Source organism: Chiloscyllium plagiosum, chromosome 3 (genome assembly GCF_004010195.1).
Source record: "Chiloscyllium plagiosum isolate BGI_BamShark_2017 chromosome 3, ASM401019v2, whole genome shotgun sequence".
Lineage (NCBI taxonomy): Eukaryota > Metazoa > Chordata > Chondrichthyes > Orectolobiformes > Hemiscylliidae > Chiloscyllium > Chiloscyllium plagiosum.
In genome coordinates, this window is record NC_057712.1 from 57,803,077 (window position 1) to 57,827,073 (window position 23,997).

The 23,997-nt window shown below is 39.4% G+C and overlaps 1 protein-coding gene across 3 annotated transcripts in view; it reads left to right on the forward strand.

Moving 5' to 3' along the window:
- fndc4b (fibronectin type III domain containing 4b) overlaps positions 1-23,997 on the forward strand; it is a 206,766-nt gene that overhangs the window by 85,981 nt on the left and 96,788 nt on the right. For all 3 annotated transcript variants that reach the window (XM_043682520.1, XM_043682510.1, XM_043682517.1), the window contains 2 exons: positions 2,072-2,190; positions 6,297-6,501. In XM_043682520.1, coding sequence (XP_043538455.1) covers positions 6,312-6,501 — 190 coding nt within the window. In that variant the 5' untranslated portion in view covers positions 2,072-2,190; positions 6,297-6,311. The remainder of the gene's footprint in view (positions 1-2,071; positions 2,191-6,296; positions 6,502-23,997) is intronic.

Below are 23,997 nucleotides of genomic sequence, written 5' to 3' on the forward strand. Positions count from 1 at the left end.
CGGCAGGGCTGGGAGCTGGGATCTGGTGTGGGTGTGGAGCTGGGAGTGGGGTCGGAGCCAGTACCTGGAGTGGGTCAACTGTTGGGGGAAATGGGGGTGGAGTCATGAGCATGGGTAGTGTTCCCCTCAGGGTTCTGGGGGGTGGGGATAGTGACAGTGGGATCTGTGGGGGGCATGTCAGCAGAATGCAGGTGAGTGGCGCTGGTGGGGGCGGAAGTGGTGGTGACCATGGCAGTAGGGGTGGCGGAAGTCACTGAGCATGTGGCATCAGCGATGATGTGTAGGGCGGAAGTGATGTCACGTGTGATGCATGAGAAATTGTGAGGGGTGAAAGTGGTTGTGGGAGTGGCCATGATGGGGGCAGAAGTGACATCATCAATCAGCGTGGGGGTGGTAGCTGCATCAGCCGCATGGCCAATGGCGTCTGAGAACATTCCGAGGCCAGGGGAATCTTCTGGAATGTTTGAGGAACGCTGGTTGTGGAGGTGGGTAGATAAACGTTCGTTGTACTTACAGTTTTTGATGTTTGAGATGGAATTGAAATAGTGTTTGTTGAGAGTAATCTTGTTGTAATTCTTTAAGGCCTTGTTGAGCCAAGCACAGCTTATCAAAGTAGATTGTTGTCCTCGATGGAGTCCTAAAACGTGTTGATATTCCTTTCTGATCAACAAAGTGGCCAGCCTTCATTTTGTTCCTGCCCAGAACAACATGATTAATGTCAAGACGGAAAATGGGGGATTGAATTTAACTCATGACAATTGAGTGGCGTTATATTTCTCTCATTCTTTAATAAACTCCTTGCAAAGAATGGCTTTGTGCTAAACAATCAGATGTAACATCACAATCACATGGCAGTGGACAATAATGAAACAATAGGATCTAACCTGATTTATCAGGAATTTACAAGAGTTCAGGAGCTCTGAAGTCCATTTTTAATATCTCTTTCACTATTATATGTGTACCATGCTTTTAAGAGAGTCCACTGTTAAGGACTCTAAATGTTGCTCAATGGTGTGACTCTGCCTGGTTGTTTGCCTGCTTTGTGTTTGCAAGCTGCACACTCTCAAATCAATTGTTCTGCTGTAATGTCCATTTCACAACTTGCATTTTACTGTCTCAAATAAACCAACCCACAGAGATAATCAATACCTGATGAGTGATTGATTGTTCAACCATTATCATTAATGTGACATTGTGAACCATAGTAAAAACATCATGAGGCTGTCACTCCTGAACAATCTCCAAGCAAGTTAATCTGCAAGTGAAACATTTTATTGAATGCACTAAATCGTGGTATAATATAGCATGATAACCCTCAATATCTTTCATACAGGTAAGCAGACAAATTTCAGTTGAGAGGCCAACTTTAGTCACGTGAGAAAGGAAAGTGATTAGATTTTTTCAGGATCAATAGCAAACATAGGATGGTCAAAGGCATATTGTCAAGATGTCCACAAAATTCTGTAGTTTATATTGGGACACAATGGATCTTCCAGCAGAACTTATAATGTTTAATGTGTTAATTTTGTGTTTAGGGCTATGGTTTGTAGATTTAGGTGTGCCTATTTTGATAGAGTGAGAACAATCCAGGCTGTAGAATCAAAAGTTTCAAAATGAGCTGGAAATTCTGATGGAACAAAACAGTAAATGCCAAGAAGACTTGAACCATTCAACAATTTGAAGAATTTGCCCTGTGAATTATTATTATTAATATCACCCATCATAAATCTATAAGGTTTAGAAGTTGAAAACACAGACACCACATTCTTTCTGCCTGAAAGAGAATAGAGTGGTAACAATAGTGACACAGACTTAATGGAGGAAACATTTTGCAAATGACATCATTTCACAGTGGTATAAAATGGTTCTCAGAGTACTAATAAAATGAATCAAAGTTTTTATCAGTAAAACATCATCTTTAGGATCACAAAATTAGCAGCACATGTTTTACATTTGCTACTGGATGAACATGTCAATGTACCATTAATCAGTAAGATAAATATTTATCAGGAGTGTTGGTAGTTGCAAGGAACAATGACTCTAATGTCAACCATTGATTTGTGTTTTTCAGCTGATAGACCACCTGCTCCTGTCAATGTCACTGTCAGTCACCTGAAGGCCAACTCTGCCACTGTGTCCTGGGATGTACCTGAAGGAGATATTATCATTGGTTATGCCATTTCACAATTGGTAATGCTTCACAAAATCATTTCAATTCTTAGCTGCGGTTTATGAAATCTCAGCAGACTGCTGTTCGATGCAGTTTTGTTCAGCAACTGCCAGTTTTCATTGTAATCAATATCAGAATAAATGAATTCACTCCCAGAAGTTAATAAATGTCTTGTTCCAGAAGTTGAGTAGACTTCTAGTTGGGGAATTTTTGCAGCTAAATGCCCAAGGTTTTGGAATGGTTAATGGACAAGAACAATGTTCTATCTCCCATATTAGGTAATATTACAACAATTTTTATTTTAGACCACCGATACTGATATAAAAATTCTATCTTCTTCTCCTAACAATGAAAGCTGTTCAAAACACAACAGCTTTTGGTACACTGTAATTTTTTGAGATCATTTCACCATTTCTCTAAAAAGGAAAGGATTCAGAAGATCAGTTATGTTGTCTTCATCTATCCCTATTATGGTCTCTTCTTCCAGCCCCTCTCTCCTTACCTGTGCCCTGTCTTCTCCCCTGGGATGCCTCCTCCCTTAGGATTCCTATCACCACCACCCTCCAAGTTCCTCCTCCCCTTCTCTTGGCCTTGTTCCCCTCCTTCAACCACACTACCAGACTTCCCTCCCCTACCTTGACCTTGCTTCTCTCCTATGGCCCCACTTCCCAGCTCCATTCATAATGAAAAAAAATCAGATTCTGCATTATGAATTCAAATTAGAATTCTTACAGTGTGGAATTGATTGATTGAATTTGATTGATGCAAGTGAATTTAAAACTTAACAATTATTTTTAACTTTGAACACAATATGGAGATTGAAGTGGGCAGCAAACTGCCTAGCCCCCTTGATCATGAGGTGAGAGAGAGATTTTAATTCTTAGGCCACGTTTGTTACTCCATCACTGCCAAAAGCCACTGGGAATGACATCATCGCTGGTGGATCGGAGCCCAGATTATTGGAGTGGGGTTTGTTGAGCTGCTGCTAGATAGCACAGATGGTCCCAAAAAACTGGTACAGGTTGGAACAGAGCCCAGAAGGCGAGACCCAAAGTGTCAGAAACAGGCTCTCTTCGGCTCATAGAGAACCCTAAGACTTGTATGGACCTGGATCCACAGTATTACCAGAAAAGGTATATCACCCTGTTAATAGCACAGAATCTTCAAATTACTCCAATTTACATTAGACTGTCTGCCCTCTAGAGTGGGTGGCCTTCCTGTGCATGGAGTTAGATCTTTAAATTTAAATAGCCATGAAAGCAGCACAAGCCTCTGTCACCATGGGGGTTTTAAAATTACCTTTTAACTATCTCTTTATCATCTGACCCCCAGCCAACATCATTCCACCACACTGTCAGTGATAGCAGCTGTATACATCATCACGGTACAGCACTTCAGTTCTCCAGTATGCTCTCGCAGCTTCATACCAGTTCTAATTCAGCTTCCTGCTGTTGTTGGTTTCTAATGAACTCTTGCAATGCAGCACCAAGATAATCATGGTGAATCTTATCCATTTTGTTTCGGTTTTGTAGATGTGCATTGTTTATTGTTTTTTTCACTAATTGTTATTACTTTAATTTAGACTGTTAGCTCAAGTATAGATCACTTTAAAGAGTGAGGTGAGAATTTTATCTGTAGGTGGTATTAATTTGACCTGATGTTTGTTTGTTAAGATGAACCAGCTCTGTTCTTTCTATCATTTTCCAGTATGCATTATAATTACTGTAATCACAGTTGGTATAAATACTTTAATGGGATGTTTGGGAGAGAAGGAAAGCAGAAGTTGTTTAGCTTTGTAGGCAGCCTTGAAAATTGAACTTGTCACCAATACAACTACTTACTCAACATTATCCCATTTTTAATGACCCAAGACTTATTATTAAATTAAAAAGCCAACCTTGTGTAATCATGCAATCTCGCATTCTTTGGATAATTTTATTAATTTGAATCTCTTTTATATTGAACTGTTAACCCAGAGGCCGCACTGTTCCATTGCTGTTGATTAGAAATCTAAGTATTAGTTGTCTTAGTTGGAAAATAGATGCAGTAAAATCTCATCCAGCAGTAACTCCGACATTGCACTAACTAGAAAATTTCCCTTGCATTCTTGATCATCATCATTAATAATTCTGAATCAGTCACATGCTGCAAAACAAAGGCAACATCCATCCAATGTCATAACCACCTCCAGAAGGTAGTTTTCACATCTGTCAAAATGAATGCCTCCAAATGGCATAAGAAGCAGATGAAATTATTATAGGCACTTGGGGAATATAATTATTGAAAACAGAACAATGATTTTTAAAGAAAGTTCATGTGCTGTTACAGCTCAAACAGCCCACATAGTCTCCTCTGCCTCATTTGCCCTTCATAAAGCCCCATTACCATAGACTTCTATTTATTTTTTTTCTTCATGTGTCTGTCTAGCTTCCTGTAAAATGCATCAACCCAACTTTTTTTTAGATTTTTTAGATTACATTACAGTGTGGAAACAGGCCCTTCGGCCCTTCCACACCGACCTGCCGATCGCAACCCACCCATACCCCTACATTTACCCCTTACCTAACACTACAGGTAATTTAGCATGGCCAATTCACCTGACCTGCTCATCTTTGTGACTGTGGGAGGAAACCGGAGCACCCGGAGGAAACCCACGCAGACACAGGGAGAACGTGCAAACTCCACACAGTCAGTCGCCTGAGGCGAGAATTGAACCCGGGTCTCTGGCGCTGTGAGGCAGCAGTGCTAACCATTGTGCCACCGTGCTGCCCACAGTGCCATCGTGCCGCCCACAACTTGCATCAACTATTCCTTGTGGTACCAAGTTTCAGCATCCCATTACCATTCTTTTATTGTGTTTTTGTCTGACCATTGTCCAAATCATTAGCCAAAACAGAAAAGCAGTGGTGGGATGCTTATAAGGGTATTTGGAAGAAGAACTGTAGCGGCTGTAAATTAGAAAAGGTAGACAGACAGGGTGGAAAAAAAGAGGGGTCTGCAGTGGAGCCTTCATTGTAGGACACACCTGTTCTTTTTGGCTCGCAGGAATACTGGGCACAGTACTCATATGCTGGCAACACCCTCCTGTATTTCACTGCCAGATTTTTCCACCCTGAGAAAGAAGCACTGCTGCAATGAGTTTCAAACTGGGCTGCCAATTACACAGAGCGAGCTTGACTGAAATATGTTAACTGGTTCCCTAAGAACCTTAAGAGACACTAAGAAGTCATGACATTCAACTCTATGAGAAGCCATGAGCTCGTGTGGTATGCTTAAAATGCATTCACCTTACTTAAATCTCTTAACCCCTTCTAATTAGGGTTAGGATTTTTGCATTTGCAAATCACAAACCTAGTGCTTATTTAAACTCCCTGGAAGGATCAGTTTGCTGTGAGGCAACAGTTACCAATAAAAAAAGCCACAACAAAGCAAAGTTTCTAAAAGGTACTTGCCTGAAAGAGGAACCAAAGCAGCAGGAGTGCTGCTCTTAAACTCACTTTAACAGAACATGGAAGACAGCCTTGCCAGCTATCAGTTGCTCCATCACTAACAATCTAACTCCACTTCTGCCTGACATACATTTGTCCTTCCTCACCTGCCTGAGGGCTGTTGTTAACAGTATCAAATTATCAAGCACACTGTGCTGGGCAATTTGCCTCGAGTTATCCGTAGCGCTCCATCTTTGTAAAAATGAGGGCTGAGGATGAATTTTGTGTTATTTCCAGCCTTGCCATTCAGGCACTGCCATTGTACTCTGTATGCCTTCCATGCGCTCCAAATTGATTCTCCTGAATTTGTAGGTCCTCCTTTCTTTCCTCTCTCATTTCTCAAACAATGAAAATTAGAAACAGATTGATTTGCAATTAATTAGTAGATGCAACACTCATGCTTGGACTTCAATTAAGGTTTGAAGTCTCTAAAGAGTTTATAAAATCAAACCTTTTCCTTGTAAAGGAGATAATGATCAGGACATGATTTGGCAGATCTTGCTATGAAATTGCAATTGTTTTCATGAACTATATACTGATGAGGTGACCACACAGGCTGTTCATGAAGTCTGAGCTGAACTTTACTCAGAATCATATATTTAGCATCATCTCTTTTTTCAATTTACTGTTTGATGCAGAGGAAAGATGGTCAGATGCAAAGATCTATCCGTGAGGTGAATACAACAAATCGAGCTTGTGTGCTGTGGGATTTGGAAGAAGACACAGAATATGTGATTCAAGTTCAGTCGGTTGGTCTGAATGGGGAAAGTCGGGCAAGCAAGCGTGTTCAGTTCAGAACTCTAAAGGAAACTGATTGGGTGCCTTCAAATAGCTCAAATAAAGGTGAGATCATTAATTGATTATTTATTCTGGTTTTGTGTTTTGTAATTGTCTTGCTTACAGTTGCCTTTTGTTTCAGGTGTTGACAACACTGACTGAGATTTGGATGATGAACCCCAATGATAGAAAATAAATATAGTTTGTTCATTGCACACCAAGTATGTACTAAGAATGACTGATAGAAATTATAGAGAATCAAAGTGCAGGTAGCGTATGAATTATCAAAATTAGAGTATAACTGTGCTTTAATCTGCCGTAGAGTTATAGACTTGAATCTTCAAAGTATATAGTTAACAATAAGGTCCTTGGGTACAAGATTACATATCAAAAGTCACTGATTTGAATTACAATGCTGCAGCTGTCAATCGATTCTGTCATTCTCAGTTATAATATCAATCATAAACTCTTTTGTCTCAGAGATTTATTATGAAGTTGCTTTAATAAAGACCCTCAGATACAATTTCTCCCAATTACTATGTATACTAGTTTGTATCATTGTTTGTTTTTAAAATAGGTTCTACCAGTTTTCTGCAATGATCAGTATGTGTACTTTGAGTCTGTCTACTTTTGTAGAATATAAATTATGTTTTGTGTTGTCTGTTTTCAAATGGACTTTTATTATACATACTATTTACCACATTCCCTAACCCATTTAAAGTATATCTGAATTTATTGCTTGGTGTTGGATTTGAATAAATGTTTACTCAGAATAATGCCATGCAATGATACAGCTTGGTTTTATTGGTCACCTCAACCACTTCACTTCAGAATGGGAGGAATAGAGTTAACTGTGTTTTCCCCTTTACAGCTGCTACCAGATCAGCTGACCTTCTCCAGTACTTTCTGTTTTGATTTTGGAAAATTAGGATCATCTTACCTCAGTTTCTTCTTTTGTATCTTTTAGCACCATGGAGCGAAGACCCTCTCAAGCCTGGAGATTTGTTTAGCTTAAATCATATTGTTTTCCTGAAAACCATTTTACCCCTTCTATTAAAACTATTAAATTCCTTTCTTTGACTTATTTTATATTCCCTTGTACTGTTGATACTCTGAATATATTTATAAAATCTACTAAATAATTTACTGGATATGATTTTGCTGATCACCTTTTGGTTGTTCTGATACCCTTCAACCATGTTGGTACAAGTCATATGGCTGGTTAGGCCTACATAACAGGCTTTCTTCCTTAAATTAAAAGAAAGAATCAGTACCAGTGATATATAAAGTTTGGGTAGGTACAATGGTTCTGAACAAACACATGGACCACATGAAATCTGTAAGTTTGCAAATGGTGCAGGAGCAAAATGTGCCCTGCCCCTTGGAACATTTTGGAAAGGCTGCCAGAACCCACAGGTTCTCCTTTTCTGTCAAGGGTTGCTGCATCTTCAGAATTGGAGACGGACATGATGGACATAGCCGCCTCGATGCTTTGGTCGCCGAAGAAGAGAGTGAAATTCTCCAGGCACAAGAGGCAAACTCCCATGCATTACACGCCCCCCATATCTGATGCCATTCATAAAAACATGACCCAGTTCTAAAATGCCCCAGGAGGCTCTCCAATAAAAAGGACCAGCCTATATCCTCAGAATCAGTAGTAATTGTAATGAGGTCAGGTAGATGGATCTCATAGAATATGTGTTCCCTGATTGTGGCTGTTAGCTTGGCCTAATCAGGGAGCTCTGACCAGCAGATTAAAAAAAAGGGGAGTGTCAGAGATAATGTCATTCTGATAGCTGACTCTGAAGAGGCAGTACATAAGAACATACGAACTAGGAGCAGGAGTAGCAGTCTAGCCCCTCGAGCCTGCTCCATCATTCAATAAGATCATGGTTGATCTTTTCATGGCCTCAGCTCCACCTACCAACTCTCTCACCATAACACTTAATTCATTTATTGTTCAAAAAACTATCTTAGCTTTAAAAGCATTTACTGAGGAAGCCTCAACTGCTTCACTGGGCAGGGAATTCCATAGATTCACTGGGTGAAGAAGTTCCTTCTCAATTCAGTCCTAAATCTTTTTCCGCTAATATTGAGGCTATGCCCTATTGTCCTAGTTTTATCTGCAATGATACCTCCTCTCTACTTCTATCCTAGCTATTCCCTTTTTAATTTTACATGTTTTTATAAGATCCCAATGATCAATCTTCTAAATTCCAATGAATATAATCCCAGTCTACTTAGTCTCTCCTCATAAGCCAACCCCCTCAACTTTGGAATCAACCTAGTGAACATCCTCTGCACCTCCTCTAGTGCCAGTAAATCCTTTCTCAAGTAAGGAGAGCAAAACTGCATGCAGTACTCCAGGTGTGGCTTCACCAGCACCCTATACAGCTGCAACATAACCTCCCGGCTTTTAAACTCAATCCATTTAGAAATGAAGGATAAAATTCCATTTGCCTTCTTAATTACTTATGCACCTACAGACCAACCTTCTATGATTCATGCACAGGGACACCCAGTACTTTTTACTGTTTTTCCTACCAAAATGGATATCTTCAAATTAATTAACATTGTACTCCATCTGGCAGACCGTTGCCCATTCATTTAAAGTATGTTCCTTTGCAAAGTTTCACAGTCTTCTGCACACTTTGCTCTACCACTCATCTCAGTGTCATCCATAAACTCTGACACATTCCACATGATCCTCAACTCCAAATCATCTATGTAAATTGTGAATAATTGCTGTCCCAACACTGATCCATGAGGCACACCACTAGTCACTGATTGCCAAGCAGAAAAACACTCATTTATCCCACACTTTGCTTCTTGTTAGTTAACCAATCCTCTATCCATGCTCATACATTGCCTGTAACACCATGCATCTTTATCTTATGCAGCAATCTTTTGTGTGGCACTTTGTCAAATGCCTTTTGGAAATCTAGATACACCACATGTGCTGGGACCCCATTGTCCACTGTGCCCGTAATGTCTTCATCAAATTCCAGTAGATTAGCTAAGCATGATCTGTCTTTCATGAACCCATGCTGTGTCTGCCCAACAGGACAATTTCTATCTAGATGCCTTGTTATTTCTTCCTTGATAATAGACTCAAGCATTTTTCCCCACTACAGAAGTTAAGCTAACTGGTCTATAATTTCCCATCTTTTGTCCACCTTTTTTTAAACAGTTGTGTCATGTTTGCTGTTTTCCAATCTGCTGGAACTGCCCCAGAGTCCAGTGAATTTTGGAAAATGGCAACAAGTGCATTTGCTATTTCTCCTGCCATCTGTTTTAGTACCCTGGGATGCTCTTCATCAGGGCCAGGAGATTTGTCTACCCTTAGCTCCATTAGCTTGCCCAACACTACCTCTTTCACGATAATGATTGTTTCCAGGTCCTCACCTATCTTCGTCTTTTTGTCAGTTACTGGCATGTCTTCCACTGTGAAGACCAACACAAAATACCTGTTCAGTGCCTCGGACATTTCCTCATATCCCATTACTAAATCCCCGTTCTCATCCTCAAAAGGACCAATATTTACTTTAACCACTTTATTTGTTTTATATATTTACAGAAACTTTTGCTATCTGTCTTTATATTTTGAAATAGTTTTTTTTATTATAATGCATCTTACTTTTCTTTATAGCTTTTTTTGGTGGCTTTCTGTTGACCTTTAAAGCTTTCCCAATTTTCTAGTTTCTCACTGATTTTGGCCACTTTGTATGGCTTCTCTTTCAATTTAATAGCCTCCCTTATTTCCTCAGACACCCAATAGTAATTTCTGTCTCCATTTTGCTCTCTGTGGTTCCACTTCACTCTGCCTAATCTCCTTTTCTTGTTTCTTTCTTAATCCTTTAATCTCATTACTCAAGGAATCTTGATCTCATGAGTCATCCAGATTCTGGCTACCCTTCTGCCTTTGCCGTGCCATTACTATTTTCATATTTCTAGTGTTATACATATATCAAACTTACAAACTGAAGATTAAGGGAAAATCCCGAATAGGGCATACTGCATAATGTTCTGCTTCTGAAAATTCTGGTTCAGTTTTCTAGAAAGCTATCCCAAATACATTTATTTCCTATAGGCCATGTGAAAGTGAGAGTTTTGCATCTTGTGTAAATATATGTTTCTCCCTCTCTGCGTTTAAATGAACTCACTTCATCTTTACTGGTGGGAAGCATGTGCAGACAACTCCCAAAGTATCTTGCAACTTTACATGTTACATGGGCTTTCTGTTGCTTGATTATTTTTGGTAAAATTCCTATTTGCTACTGTAATAGGTTTTATCCATATTACTACACATTCTGCTTGCCCAGTTCTGTAACCCTTTCACCCTTATAATGGTGAATGTTTGACTCCCAGTCATGCCAGGCTTGTGGCGAGGATTCTTTCTCCGGTTCCCTTTTTTGATCTTTGCTGTAATTTTCTCATTCTGTATAATTATGGATCAAACGTGGGTTATTTTTAGAGTTTAAAGCAAAAGTTTCAGCCTTATTTATGAAGCCACTTTCGGTTATTTGCAAAACAAGCTGTAACTAAGGATGCATTTGCTATTTTTTTCTAACACTTGAAACAGCTCTTCTATTGCCTCTGCAACTTTCTTTTGACAAATTGTATGAATCTTTTAGATTCAAATTCAACAGATCTGATCAGATGAGATGCTCATCAATGATGAATTATGTAGAACGTAGAACATTACAGGCCCTTCGGCCTTCAATGTTGCACTGACCTGTGAAACCAATCTGAAGCCCATCTAACCTATGCTATTCCATTATCATCCATATATTTATCCAGTGAACATATAAATGTCCTTAAAGTTGGCGAGTCTACTACAGTTGCAAGCAGGGCATTCCACACCCTTACTACTCTCTGAGTAAAGAAACTACCTCTGACATCTGTCCTATATCTATCACCCCTCAGTTTAAAGCTATGCCCCTCATGCTAGCCATCACCATTCGAGGAAAAAGGCTCTCATTGCCCACCCTATCTAATCCTCTGATCATCTTCTATGTCTCTATTAAGTTACCTCTTAACCTTCTTCTCTCTAACAAAAACAGCCTCAAGTCCCTCAGCCTTTCTTCATAAGACCTTCCCTCCATACCAGGCAACATCATGGTAAATCTCTTCTGCACCCTTTCCAATGCTTACACATCTTTCATATAATGCAGCCACCAGAACTGTACGCAATAATCTAAGTGTGGCCGCACCAGCATTTTGCACAGCTGCAACATAACCTCATGGCTCCGAAACTCAATCCCTCCACCAATAAGGCCTAACACACCGTATGCCTTCTTAACAACCCTATCAACCTGCGTGGCAACTTTCAGGGATCTATGCACATGGACACCAAGTTCTCTCTGTTCATCCACACTACCAAGAATCTTACCATTAGCCCAGTACTCTGTATTCCTGTTAGTCCTTCCAAAGTGAATCACCTCACACTTTTCCACATTAAACTCCATTTGCTACTTCTGAACCCAGCTCTGCAGCTTATCAAAGACACACAGTAGCTGTTCCTTGAACAAACTCCACATTTCAATTGTGCCTATTTCCTGCAGTTTCCTTCCCCATTCTATGCGTCCTAAATCTTGCCTATTTGCCTCATAATTGCCTTTCTCCCAGCTATAACTCTTGCCCTGTGGTATATACCTGTCCCTTTCCATCGCTAAAGTAAACATACATGCACGTTCCTTGAAAGAACTTGCATCTTTTCTGAAAAAAAGAGACTACACAACAATACAAATGTTGGTGACTATGTCTGAGATATACCTATGCCATCTGCTATCAAAGGTGTCTCATGGACTGGTAGTTTAACTTCAGTGGTGTTATTTTATTCCCTTGAGACCACTGAATTATTCTGACTATGAAGAGAATATTTTAACTAGTTCACTAATCTGCTAATTCTTATCAGACTGATCATGTTAAACCTTGAATAAAATACATTACACATTCTAAATTAATAAGTTTTGGATCAAACAACCTGTATAACTAAAAAGCTTAATATCACAACTGACTTAACACAAAATCATGCAATGCCAAAAAAAGATATAATTGCAAATCCAGTTTGACCTTTACTGTGACTTTATTTGATCAATTGGAAATGTATTGCAGTCAAACAACTTTAACCTTAATTATATATAACCAGTCAATCACTCATGTCAATTCATGAGGGGTTGAGCTCAATTATAGTTCTGAGGTGATGTGTGGTCAGTGGCGGCTGCTACTTGGAACAATCTATGGAAAAATAATGGAATCAGCATTTTAAAGATATACATTCTGATTTAGATTGGGTTTTGATTTCTGGCAGAGGAGATATATGTACAGTTGAAAGCACAGTCGTGGAGATGGAGGAGGACACAGAAACCTGAATAGTTTCTGCAGGAAAATACACAGAGATGACTTCTCTCTATATTCCACCTTTGGTAACCACAATAGGGAGTTGGAGTTGGAGTTGGAGTTTGGCTACGGAAGTGGGTAGTGAGGAAAAGGCTTGTCGAGCCTGTCTCTGTAAAAAAGTAACCTAAATCACATGGAACTCACTGCAACGGTAGCAGGAAGTCAGGTACAGAATGGAGTCAGGGCCATTGACTTGAAATCTCAAGGACTAGGTGGCACAGGGATAGAGGAGAGCTAAGGTGGGCTATTTAAAAGGCCTACCCCAGTTCTCTGGGAATTTGTGCCAGTTGTTTGAGAAACTGTTAGGCCTTTACACCTCTTGGCCTCTCATCCATTCTAGTAGCACCCACATGGCCCCTAACACCCTCAATGCCAGCTCAATGCCTTTCATACACACTCTGACACTGGCACAGCTACTTACCCACAATCCACTATAGGCAAACCTCAAACACCGTATAGAATAGAAAGAAAAGCTTTCGTAAACTAATGCATCTCTAACTTGTACGCTCTAAATTATGAATGAAATTGCAGTTCATCAGGTGGTATTTAATAGTCAGGAGGGGTCTCATCCACTGACTGGATAGCCATCGAGAACCCTGCATTAAATCTTTGAGAAGGCCCCTCAACTTAAGTGCCACATGAGCATTAACTGGGCATTAGTGAGCCTTCCATGAGTTTAAGGAACCCAGGAATGGAGAAGATTACCTGCCAAGATTTGCCAGCTAATCCGAGTCATTGAGTAGCAATTAGCAGAACAAGGTTGCAGATGGTGCAACACCAATCCAAAAATCAGGATTGTGGATGGATTCAAGCTACAAATACAGATTGCTGGGAGAGGCTCAGGTTTGAATGATGGGTGAATAAGGTGGGATGAAGGCTTTCAACAGAAAGGACATAGGTGGCTCTCAGCAGGCACCCTATTCCCAATTCTGAATTCCTCCATCATGTACTGAGTGTCTTTGAAGAAGTGAACACAGCCCCAATGCCCCTATTCCACCCTCCAACAAACAACTATGTATGGCTTTGCTAGGGCGGCATGGTGGCACAGTGGTTAGCACTGCTGCCTCACAGCACCAAAGACCCAGGCAACTGTCTGTGTGGAGTTTGTGCATTCTCCACGTGTGTGCGTGGGTTTCCTTCCACAGTCCAAAGATGTGCAGGTTAGGTGAATTGGCCATACTAAATTGCCTTTAGTATTAGATATAGGGGAATGGCTCTGGGTGAGTTGCTCTTTGGAGGGTCGGTGTGGACCTGTTGGACTGAAGGGCCTGTTTCCACACTGTAGGTAATCTAATCTAATTTTATGTTGCGCAACGGCCACGAGGTTAGTATCAGTGTCAGTTTTTTTCCCTTTCTGAGGAGATTCTAAATCTCCTGGTTATGTGTATCAGTTTAATGAGGGCCTTACTGATGAGTGTTAATTGGCCACTTAAGGGCCTTAGTTGGCAGTGGGCAGGAAGCTGATTTTCTTGATATGGATCTAATCAGGATATAGGCTGGAAGATGGTGGGCTCCCTATCTGTAACACTGCCACCTGATTAATTATTCTCTGTTGTCCTCCTCCCAACCAACTCACCATAAGCGAATTCATTAAATTTCATCGATAAAACAGCACAGCTTCTAAATCTCCTCAAGTGGTTATCTTCTTCTCAAAACACACTGGCTTCTATTCAGGCCCTACATTAAAGACAGTTACTCCTTTAAAATCCGTTTCAGTCAAACTGTGAATGTGATTTTCAGTTAAAATCATTTTAGCTTTTACAATTCAGCTAAGCATTCATAATAATATAACCTTAGGAAATGTCAGCAAAGTTTTCTAGTGAAGTTACGTGACCAAGTGCATTGTTTCCAATCTCCGACAGATAACCAATCAATCAAAGTAGCCCAGCAGACTGTCTTTTATTAGTAAGCTGTCACTGGCAGCTGTAAGCTTTTTTTTAGAGTTTCAAGGGTAGGGATTTTAAATAAAAATTGAGATCATAACAGTTAGACAGGCCTTACTCACCCTTCACAAATATTTATGTCTATTCCACCGATTCATGGCACTTGAACTGTGATAAATGCCCTTGCAACAGCCAAAATGAAGTCTGTTTGAACTGTGTACTAACCACTCACTTCAAATGGCTCTGCTGAGTTGGAGTTTCCCTCCTGTGTAAACTGCGTCTTGCCTTTTCTCTGCTACTAGTAAAATTGGTCCCATACGCCATTTTTGAAGGTGTGCAAAGATTACCCAACTCTCTGAAAATCCAGAAACAAGCCTCCTATCCCCTCCATTTCAGTCTGTGATAATTTTTAAAAATGAACTCTTCCCCTAAAAGCATTCTCCCATCAACCTGAATTCAAATAGTGAACTGAAAACTGAAGTCATTCCATGGAATAGAAGCCTAAATGAACAACTTTTGGTAGACATTGAAAGTCTTTTTCCTAGGATGATTACTTTAGCGTGTACGAGGGAGCATGGCTACAAATTGAGGGGAGGGGTGATAGATTTAAGACAGATGTCAGAGGCAGGTTCTTTGCTCAGAGAATGGTAAGGGCGTGGAATGCACTATCTGCTAATGTAGTCAACTCAGCCACATCAGGGAGATTTAAACAATCCTTAGATAAGCACATGGATGATTTTGGGATTGTGTAGGGAGACGACCTGAGAATCGTTCACAGGTCGGCGCAACATCGAGGGCCAAAGGGCCTGTTCTGTGCTGTATTGTTCTATGTTCTATGCTTTTAACAGGGAGGAGCAGCTGAGTGGTCAGTAGTATTATGTAAATGTTACTCAGTCCAGTGTGACAGTGGGTAGAGGTTACATTACCATTGGGTAATGGGCCAAATGCTCTTTCAGCAATTTAAAAAAAGAAATTCTGTCTAAGTTGTCAGTGCCATTAGGCTTTTGGTGAAGAATTGAGGAACTGCAGATTTGTTTTACATTCTCTAACTTTTACCCAATGGGAAAACTGGCTATGTAAAGTTAAATGATTGGAGATCATTATTCAATTGATTGCAATAGGATTAGCTGAGGAAGGTAAGTCCCTAATGCACGCCTCAGCTTTGAAGTTCTAGAAATGTTATTAAATTACATTGAATATATTTTGATTTGTCTCTTAACTGATTCTTGTTATTGTGAATCTGTTTCAAAAAAATAAATTGAACTTCAAAATGCCAAGCATAAAAATCAGATTGCAGATATATTTGAAAAAGGAATTGCCTTTGAAAAAATTTAGATCTTTTAAGGGATATTCAATGGGCACATGGTCATTACATTGTCAGTTTGTGTATTTATAGCATGTCACATTTAAATAGGAAAACTTCTATACAAATGTGAACAGAAATCATCTTCTACAACACTCAGGGCAATTTTGACTCTAGGTAAAAATGACATATGGTATCTCTACCTCTCTGCTCATTTTCAATCATATATGCCATAATCCCAAGTCAAATTTTCTCTTAATGATTGATTTCTGTTACATCATTGTACAGATCTCAGATAGATAGCATTATGAAATGTGGCACTCTCATAAAAAAGGTTTGTAAATAATGTCTAGTCATTCAGGTGGTAGTCAGACTGCTTTTTAGTCTCTTAGTCAGTCAACTATATATGACATAATAATTCTAAGCATGTAACCCAAATTATGCACATATGTCTGAGATGTCATATTAACGTATATTGTTAATTGGTAATAATCCTCCAGATATCTGACTCAATACAGAACAGACTATGTGACATGTGCTATGACATTGAAAACCACAAACATGTCAATTACAGCATTCCATTAGTAATATCCTGGTATGTAGTGTGCTATGTAATTTATGTCACCTGATGAATGTAATCAGGTTTACTCTATACTGTGATAGCCTCACTGCACTGACTCCTTCCCATGAGGCCAGCATGCTTCTGCACCTCTGGTCCAATAAGTCCTTGTCCTCTAGGTCTACGTCACCTAAAACTACAAGTTTGAAGTGTTCCAGTGCTCACTTGTTCTTCTTTAATCCAAAGATGAGAGGAAGACTATTCAATTTTGCAGCTTTTGTATAGAAATATAAATTGCTAGAATATTTATATTGTCAGTAACGAAGTCCATTAAAATGATAAATGTGCAGCTGTTCACTAAAGATTGGAAAACTCTGTATGGTGAGCTTTGGCTGATGGCTGAAGACACAAGTCCCTGCTGGGCAGCTGTAGCACAAATGAAAGCATTATTAGGTGTGAATTGTGAATTGGTTTTAGTGATGCTGCCAAATCACTATAGCTACTGAGCATCATGGTGATATTAGCACACAGATAATATTGCTGTTTCATTCTGAAATAAGCTAGTGTCTCACAGGTGTGAAATTTGATGTTTTAATGCCTTTACCTCATTCTTGCAAGTATCCTTGAGGCTGAGGTTTTACAGTCCTGCTAAGTCTTCTGAAACTGGCTACTTCATCACAAAATTCTTCCATTCTAAATGTACCTCATCCAACAATGCCACCTCGGTTTGATGAACAACGTACTTGGCTTCAAGAGAAAAATCACACTTTGGCAAAAAGGAGCAGATGAGACAGCCAGAGACAGAGTTGGACTTACTGTAGCAGAGTGGAATTGCTCTTTGGTCCACTATGGAGAAAGGTGTTGCCTGTTTAACAGAGTCTGGAAGTGGTTACGGTCTTCAATATTCTTAAGTGTTAAAATAATATAATAATTGATCATATATGAAAGGGAATATAAGTAAGTGAATAATATAATTAATTAGTTAAAACTCATTAAAGATTAAAGCTCACCATACAGAGTTTCCCCATCTCTAGTGAACTGATGCACATTTATCATCTTAATGGACTTTGTTACTGACAATATAAATATTCTAGCCATTTATATTTCTCTACAAAAGCTGCAAAATTGCATCGTTTTCCTCTCATAACTGTTTGGATTAACCAAAGAAGAACAAGATGATTTGTCAAGGCTACAGTTTATGGGGTTTCTATAGGTCTTTATGATCCAGGACAAACATATCTGGAGTAAGTGTTTAAAGTTCAAGAAGCTTGAGTTCAGTTTGAGTTGGAGGCTAAACTGCAGACATTGTGACCCATCAAGGATAGGAAATGTTACCTTGATTGTTTGTACCAGGATACAGTCACAACACTAATTTTGTCAGGGATTAGAACCACAAGGCTGTGACTCTGAGATGAGACAAGTAAAAGGTACAGAAGACAGGAGTGTGACAGTGTCAGCCCTTGCAATTGTCCATGAGGTTTGCAGTTCTGTGAGCCTCTTTGGTTAAGAGTAGGGGCTGCAGTGTGAGTGAGTAAACTGACCATGGCTGCATGGTACTGGAAGTTATTCAAGGACAGGGAACAACAAGGAATGTAATAGTATGTGATAGTATAGTAAAAGGGATTGACACCATTCTCTGCAGCAAAGAGTGAGAGTTAAATGGCTGTTGCGTGGCAATTGATAGGGTTGGGGAATTTGCACTGGGGAGGAGCTAGTTGTTGTTTTCCCTGTAGTTGCCAACAACATTAGGTAGAAAAAGAAACATTTCTGCACAGAAAGTATGAGGAGCTCGACACTAAAGTAAAAAGCAGAACCTCAAAAATTATAATCTCTGGGCCAAAATGTATTGTCCAGAAGACAGTTAACAGTCAACCAGACCCAGTGAGATGTAGGCTAGACCAGGTAGGCATTGTAAGTTCCTTTTCTAAAAGACACTAGTTAACCAGTTGGGTTTTATGACAATCAACAATAGTTTCATGGTATTCATTAGACTCTTAATTCCACATTTTCGCTGCCATGGCAGATTCAAATCCAGGTCCCAGAACATTACCTGGATCTCCAGATTAATAATCTACTACTACCACTAGGCCATTGCCTACATACAATTAGACAGATGAAGGTGTGGTTGAAAGATTAGTGTAGGAGTCATGGGTTCGTGAGCCACTAGTACTGGTATTGGGGCAGAGGGGTGGTCTGTACTGTTGGCACGGTCTACATCTGAACTCCTCTTAAAGAAGAGGGGCACCAAATCTACTTTATTGTGAGCAACTGTTCAAACAACACATAAAGACAAACATTGGTATAGATTGCTTATACAACATGTGGGCAAACAATGTAGATTCCATTTAGCTGCCTTATATTGAGCTGGTAGTGACGGAGATCTGAATATTTCTTCTGACACAATTTGAAGAGGTTGCTTGTGAAAATAGTCAGCATCTGGAAGAGAACCTGGTTGCAAGATTCAACAAGATCGAATCTGTGGTCACTGCTAAAAGCATTTCAAACCAGGTGATGTGCCACAGTAGGAGAGTTGCTGGAACTCACCATGGTTGGAATTTTGGCCACTATGAGGCCAATTACAGATTACACAAGGTGCCAGTGGTCTGCAGGACCAGGGCTGAGTCAGTGTTCATCCAGGGAGTTAATTAACATGAGACACTGATTGGTGAAGGAACGTTTTAAAACTAAAGCATAATTTTACAAGCTGAGAAAGTGAGAAATAAATAGAAGTACTTGCATCTTTCATTGAGCATCATCACCTCAGCAAAAATAATATTGCCAGAAAGATTTAATTTCAGAGATGGACCAGATAGAGCACTGAGTTGATTGTCTTAAAGAAAATCATTCTTAAAGTACAGAACAACTTTCAAATTGTGTACTACGTTATAAGCTGAAAACATGATTACACTTCAAATGCACGGGGAGTAGAGCTAATATTATAGCTTCTGATATAAAAGAAACAATAGATACTCTTGATGTAGAAAAAGTGTTTGCCAATTACCTTAACATTAGAACAAACATAATTCTTTGAAAGAACAATATTTAATAGAAGTATTCAGCATCTAGGGAATACATAAATATTTTCATTTATGATTTCTATAGATTAATAGAGAAACAAAACGATGATGATTTAAGATTAAAGTTAATAGGAGAGAGAATTATTGTTGGAATTGCTGATGAGTCTTTGTCGGATTTGTTGTACTCAAAAGAGGTATTTCTACAGAAAGTCATTGAAATGATGAGGGAAATAGATGTCTGGAAGACCATTTTTAAGAGGAGAAGATAAACCTTTATCACAGGAGACCATCCAGTTCTTAAGATACAAAATCTATAAAGACACACATGAGAAGTTGGTCCAGAGAGTAGGTCAAACACAAAACACAAAAAGCCATTGTCATTGCCATGCTGCAAAGAAACTCACAGGCATAAATCATTCCCTGCTAATAATCAAACAGATTATCTCTAAAACAATAGGTTATCTTTAGAAAATGTGCCAAAGTAGGACACAGTCGAGAGTGTGGTGCTGGAAAAGCACAGCAGGTCAGGCAGCATCTGAGGAGCAGGAGAATCAACGTTTCAGGCAAAATCCCTTCATTAGGAAACAGATTCCTGATGAAGGGCTTATGTCTGAAACATCAATCTTTCTGCTTCTCAGATGCTGCCTGATCTGCTGTTCTTTTCCAGCACCACACTCTTGACTCTGATCTCCAGCATCTTCAGTCCTCATTTTCTCAAAGTAGGAGCAGCAAGATGGCAAATAGTTACTCACATGAAGTTTATGAGGTAGACAGGCACATAAAGAAGAATAGCAAGAAGTAATCCTAGGAGAAATGGGTGATTCTGACCTAGCTTTTTGGCATGAAGACATCTGTATCAATGGACATCTCATTAATTTTAAGCTCAATATAGGCATGAGTATTAGGTAGCATACCACCATGAACAAATATGTCCACAGCTAATAGCAGTGCAGTTATAAGGTACAGGAGGGATAGCTACAAGCAATTCTGCAAGATGGGAAATATCCCATATCAAAGAACATACTTCATAATCAAGGGTTCTCATTGTTGAGCATGAATGTATGTCATTGCCTCAGACTCTTTCAAAATGTTGAAGATGTTAAAGAGCAAAAGATAAAGTCTTTGAATTAAGATGCTGTAAATTATATAATGAAAACAGGAAGCTTTATATTGAGCAGATAATTGCACTAAAGAAAAATGTTAAATTATGTCCACAAACACTCAAGAAGGTTCAGCAACAACTTGAAGAGTTGGGCATCATTTCCCTAGCAACAAAACCAATCAAGTAGTGTGCAAGCATGGTTAATATATCCAAACCAAATCAGTCCATCTGGATTTATGTTGATTTCATGCAACCCAACAAGGCAGGAGTCCATCCTGCATAGCTGAGAGTTTAGCTGAATTTTCTGGAAGTCAAGGGTTCATTAAACTTGATGCAAACACTTACTTTGAGCAGGTATCTTTGGATGCGCAATCAAGATTTCTTAGCACATTTCTGACTCCATTTAGGAAGGTTTTGCTTCAATAGGTTACCATTAAAGATCACCTCAGCCCCAGAGATTATTTAATAAAATGTTTTAATATTCTGCAAGGTCTTCAAAACCTCATTCTGCCTGAATGACCTGGCAAAATTTTGAAGGAGCATGATGAGAAAATGCAGGCAGTTTTAAAGTACCGACAGGATGAAGGACACATTCGTAATAATAGTGTGAATTTTCCAAGGAATCAGTTAACGCCTTGTGACGCATTGTTGACAGTGATGGCATAATGGCAGACTCAAGGGAAATAAATGCCATGAAGGAATTTCATAGATCAAAATCAGTTCATGACCTCTAAAGATATGTGGAGATGTTAATCGACTGGGTAAGTGTTTGGGTCATTTGGCAGCTACAACAAGAACATTGAGGCACCTGCTGAAGAAAACGTGGCACTGATGTTGAAACTCTTACCAAGAGGATGCCATTCAGAACATTCAGAACATGCTGATATACATGTACGGGCTGACCCGTTGCAATCCAAACACCAACAATTGCTGATGCTTCAGTTGTAGGCTTAACAGCAGTGTTCTTCCAGGATGAACCAGGCAGGTGGTGAAAGCTGATATACTCTGCATCATGCACATTATCAGACACAGATACATGGTATGCAATCCAGAAGAAGTTTTAGAACACATCCTTAGATCCAAGGTGTTAATGAGGACAGAACACAAAGCACTGATGAGAAAAAAGTGAGCAAGGATGCCTCCAAGAGTGTAGAGATTCTAACCCTGCCTCATGAGGTTCACCTATGAAGTGGTATAAGTGCAGGGGGCATTGCAAGTGACAGCAGTTGCACTGTCCACAGTGACAGTGACAGTTAAGTCATAAACATAGTGACACATTGGCCACAGAGCCTTCAAACAAATATGACAGGAGCAGAAAGAGATTGATGGTGCATTACTTTTTGTTGGTATTGTTTTGGAGTTTAGCTAACCAATGGTCAAGTGGATTAAACATGAAAATCTAATTTGAGCACCCGCAGCATTTCATGATCATGAATGACTTACTGATATATGTTGGAAGGCTAGTTAATCCAGCTTCACTTCAAGTTGACATCCAGGACAAGATGCACTGAAGTCAATTATGGATCATGAAGTCCAGAGCTACAGGTTGGCCACCAATGTGCCAGCCTACAATTTCTAAAGAGATTGAAGATCTCACACCAAACATGAAATCTGTGCTATCACAAATGGTATGAGCTGTTGTACCCACCAGACAGTGGAACAGGTCTGGAACAGACCTCTATATTTTTGCCGGTAAGCCTTATATCTGTTGACTATTATTATGGTGCATAGAGGTGGAAAAAGTTGCACACCACCACTACATATATGAAAGTCAAGGATTTGCATGAAATGTTTGCAATATATGATATCACTGATGTGATCATGTCTGTTATCAAATTTCTGTTTGGTAATGGGAGTGTCAGTCAATTATAGCCAGTTTTTGGAGTTGACTGTGTCACCAATTCACATCTGAATGGGGAAACTGAGTGTGGAAATCACTTTTAAAGAAAAATGCTGACTTTATATAACATTGCTAAATTGCAAGTCCATTCTACTTCATTGTGGTCTATCATTATCATAGTTGCTGAAGACCACATTTACACTAGAGAGACTATCAAGACATGTATAAGAAGGAGCAGTCCTATTGGGTGAAGCAGGCTATACTACATTCTGTAATAGCTGTCTCAGTTCTGGATGGTTCACACATTTGGGCCAAGGACAACAGGTAGATATATGACATTAAAAGGAGAGGTTTGATCAAGGGACTGAAAACTAGCAGTAAGTGTATAATGTTTGTATAACTGAGACAACTGCAAATCCAATAAGGAACATCCGAAAAGGGATTTTTAGAATTTTCACTGCCAGGAACAAAGTCAAAGTCAAAAGTCTTTAATCTCGAGACCCAGCAATCCTCTAAGTATGAACAAAAGATATTCTGGTAGAATAATGAAATTTCCAGACTGCCTAAATTTGTGAAGTCAAAGATTTGAGGGAAGATATTATTTCCACAAATGTATAAATATTCATTATAGAAAATAACCAGGGAGGGAGATGTTGCCTCAGGGTGTAAGTGTCTGAAAGCATTAATATTGAGTGCCTTCGGTATGATGATGTAACATGTACTTAATGGGGAATCAACTAAGGATCTCAAGGCAGTAAGGTCCATTAGCTGGATTTTCCTCATAGTCACAGTAATGATGGCTATCACATCAGTGTAAATTATATTTGGTTGTTATCATACAAATTGCCTCTTCTTTAAAACAAGAGCTTCTTTCCAGTAGACTGGTTTACCCTTACTACACTAGACTAAGCAGGGTCTGTGGAACCCTATCCTGAAAGAGAATGGTGGTAGCAGATCTGCCTTTACAGTGAACAATAGTACAGAGCTGATACAACATGATGAGCAATGGTACGGTTTGGTCTCGGCTACACATTCTTTTAGCCATTCTCTTTATGCAGTGAAGTGATCTTCTTTGCTGGTGTAGTAATCAAGAGAGCCAACTAAAGACCAGAACACAAAAGGCAAATCTTACAACAGCAGCTTAGAGGAATTTAAATTCAGGTAATTATGAAAATCTTGAATAAAATACAAGTCCCTGTTGACGTAACTATGAAGTTACTGGTTTGTTGTAAAAACCCATCAGATTCACAAATGTCATTTCAGGAAGGGAATTGCCTATCCTTACCCAATCAAGCCTATTGGTAACTCTAGGTGGATAACAAATGATTGACTCTGAATTTACCTTTTAGAACTGTCCAGTAAGCCACTCAATTTGTTGGCATGGGTGATAAATGCTGAACCTGCCATCAACGCTTGCATCATGTGAAGGGTTTTTAAAAGAATTGCAGGGCTCCTT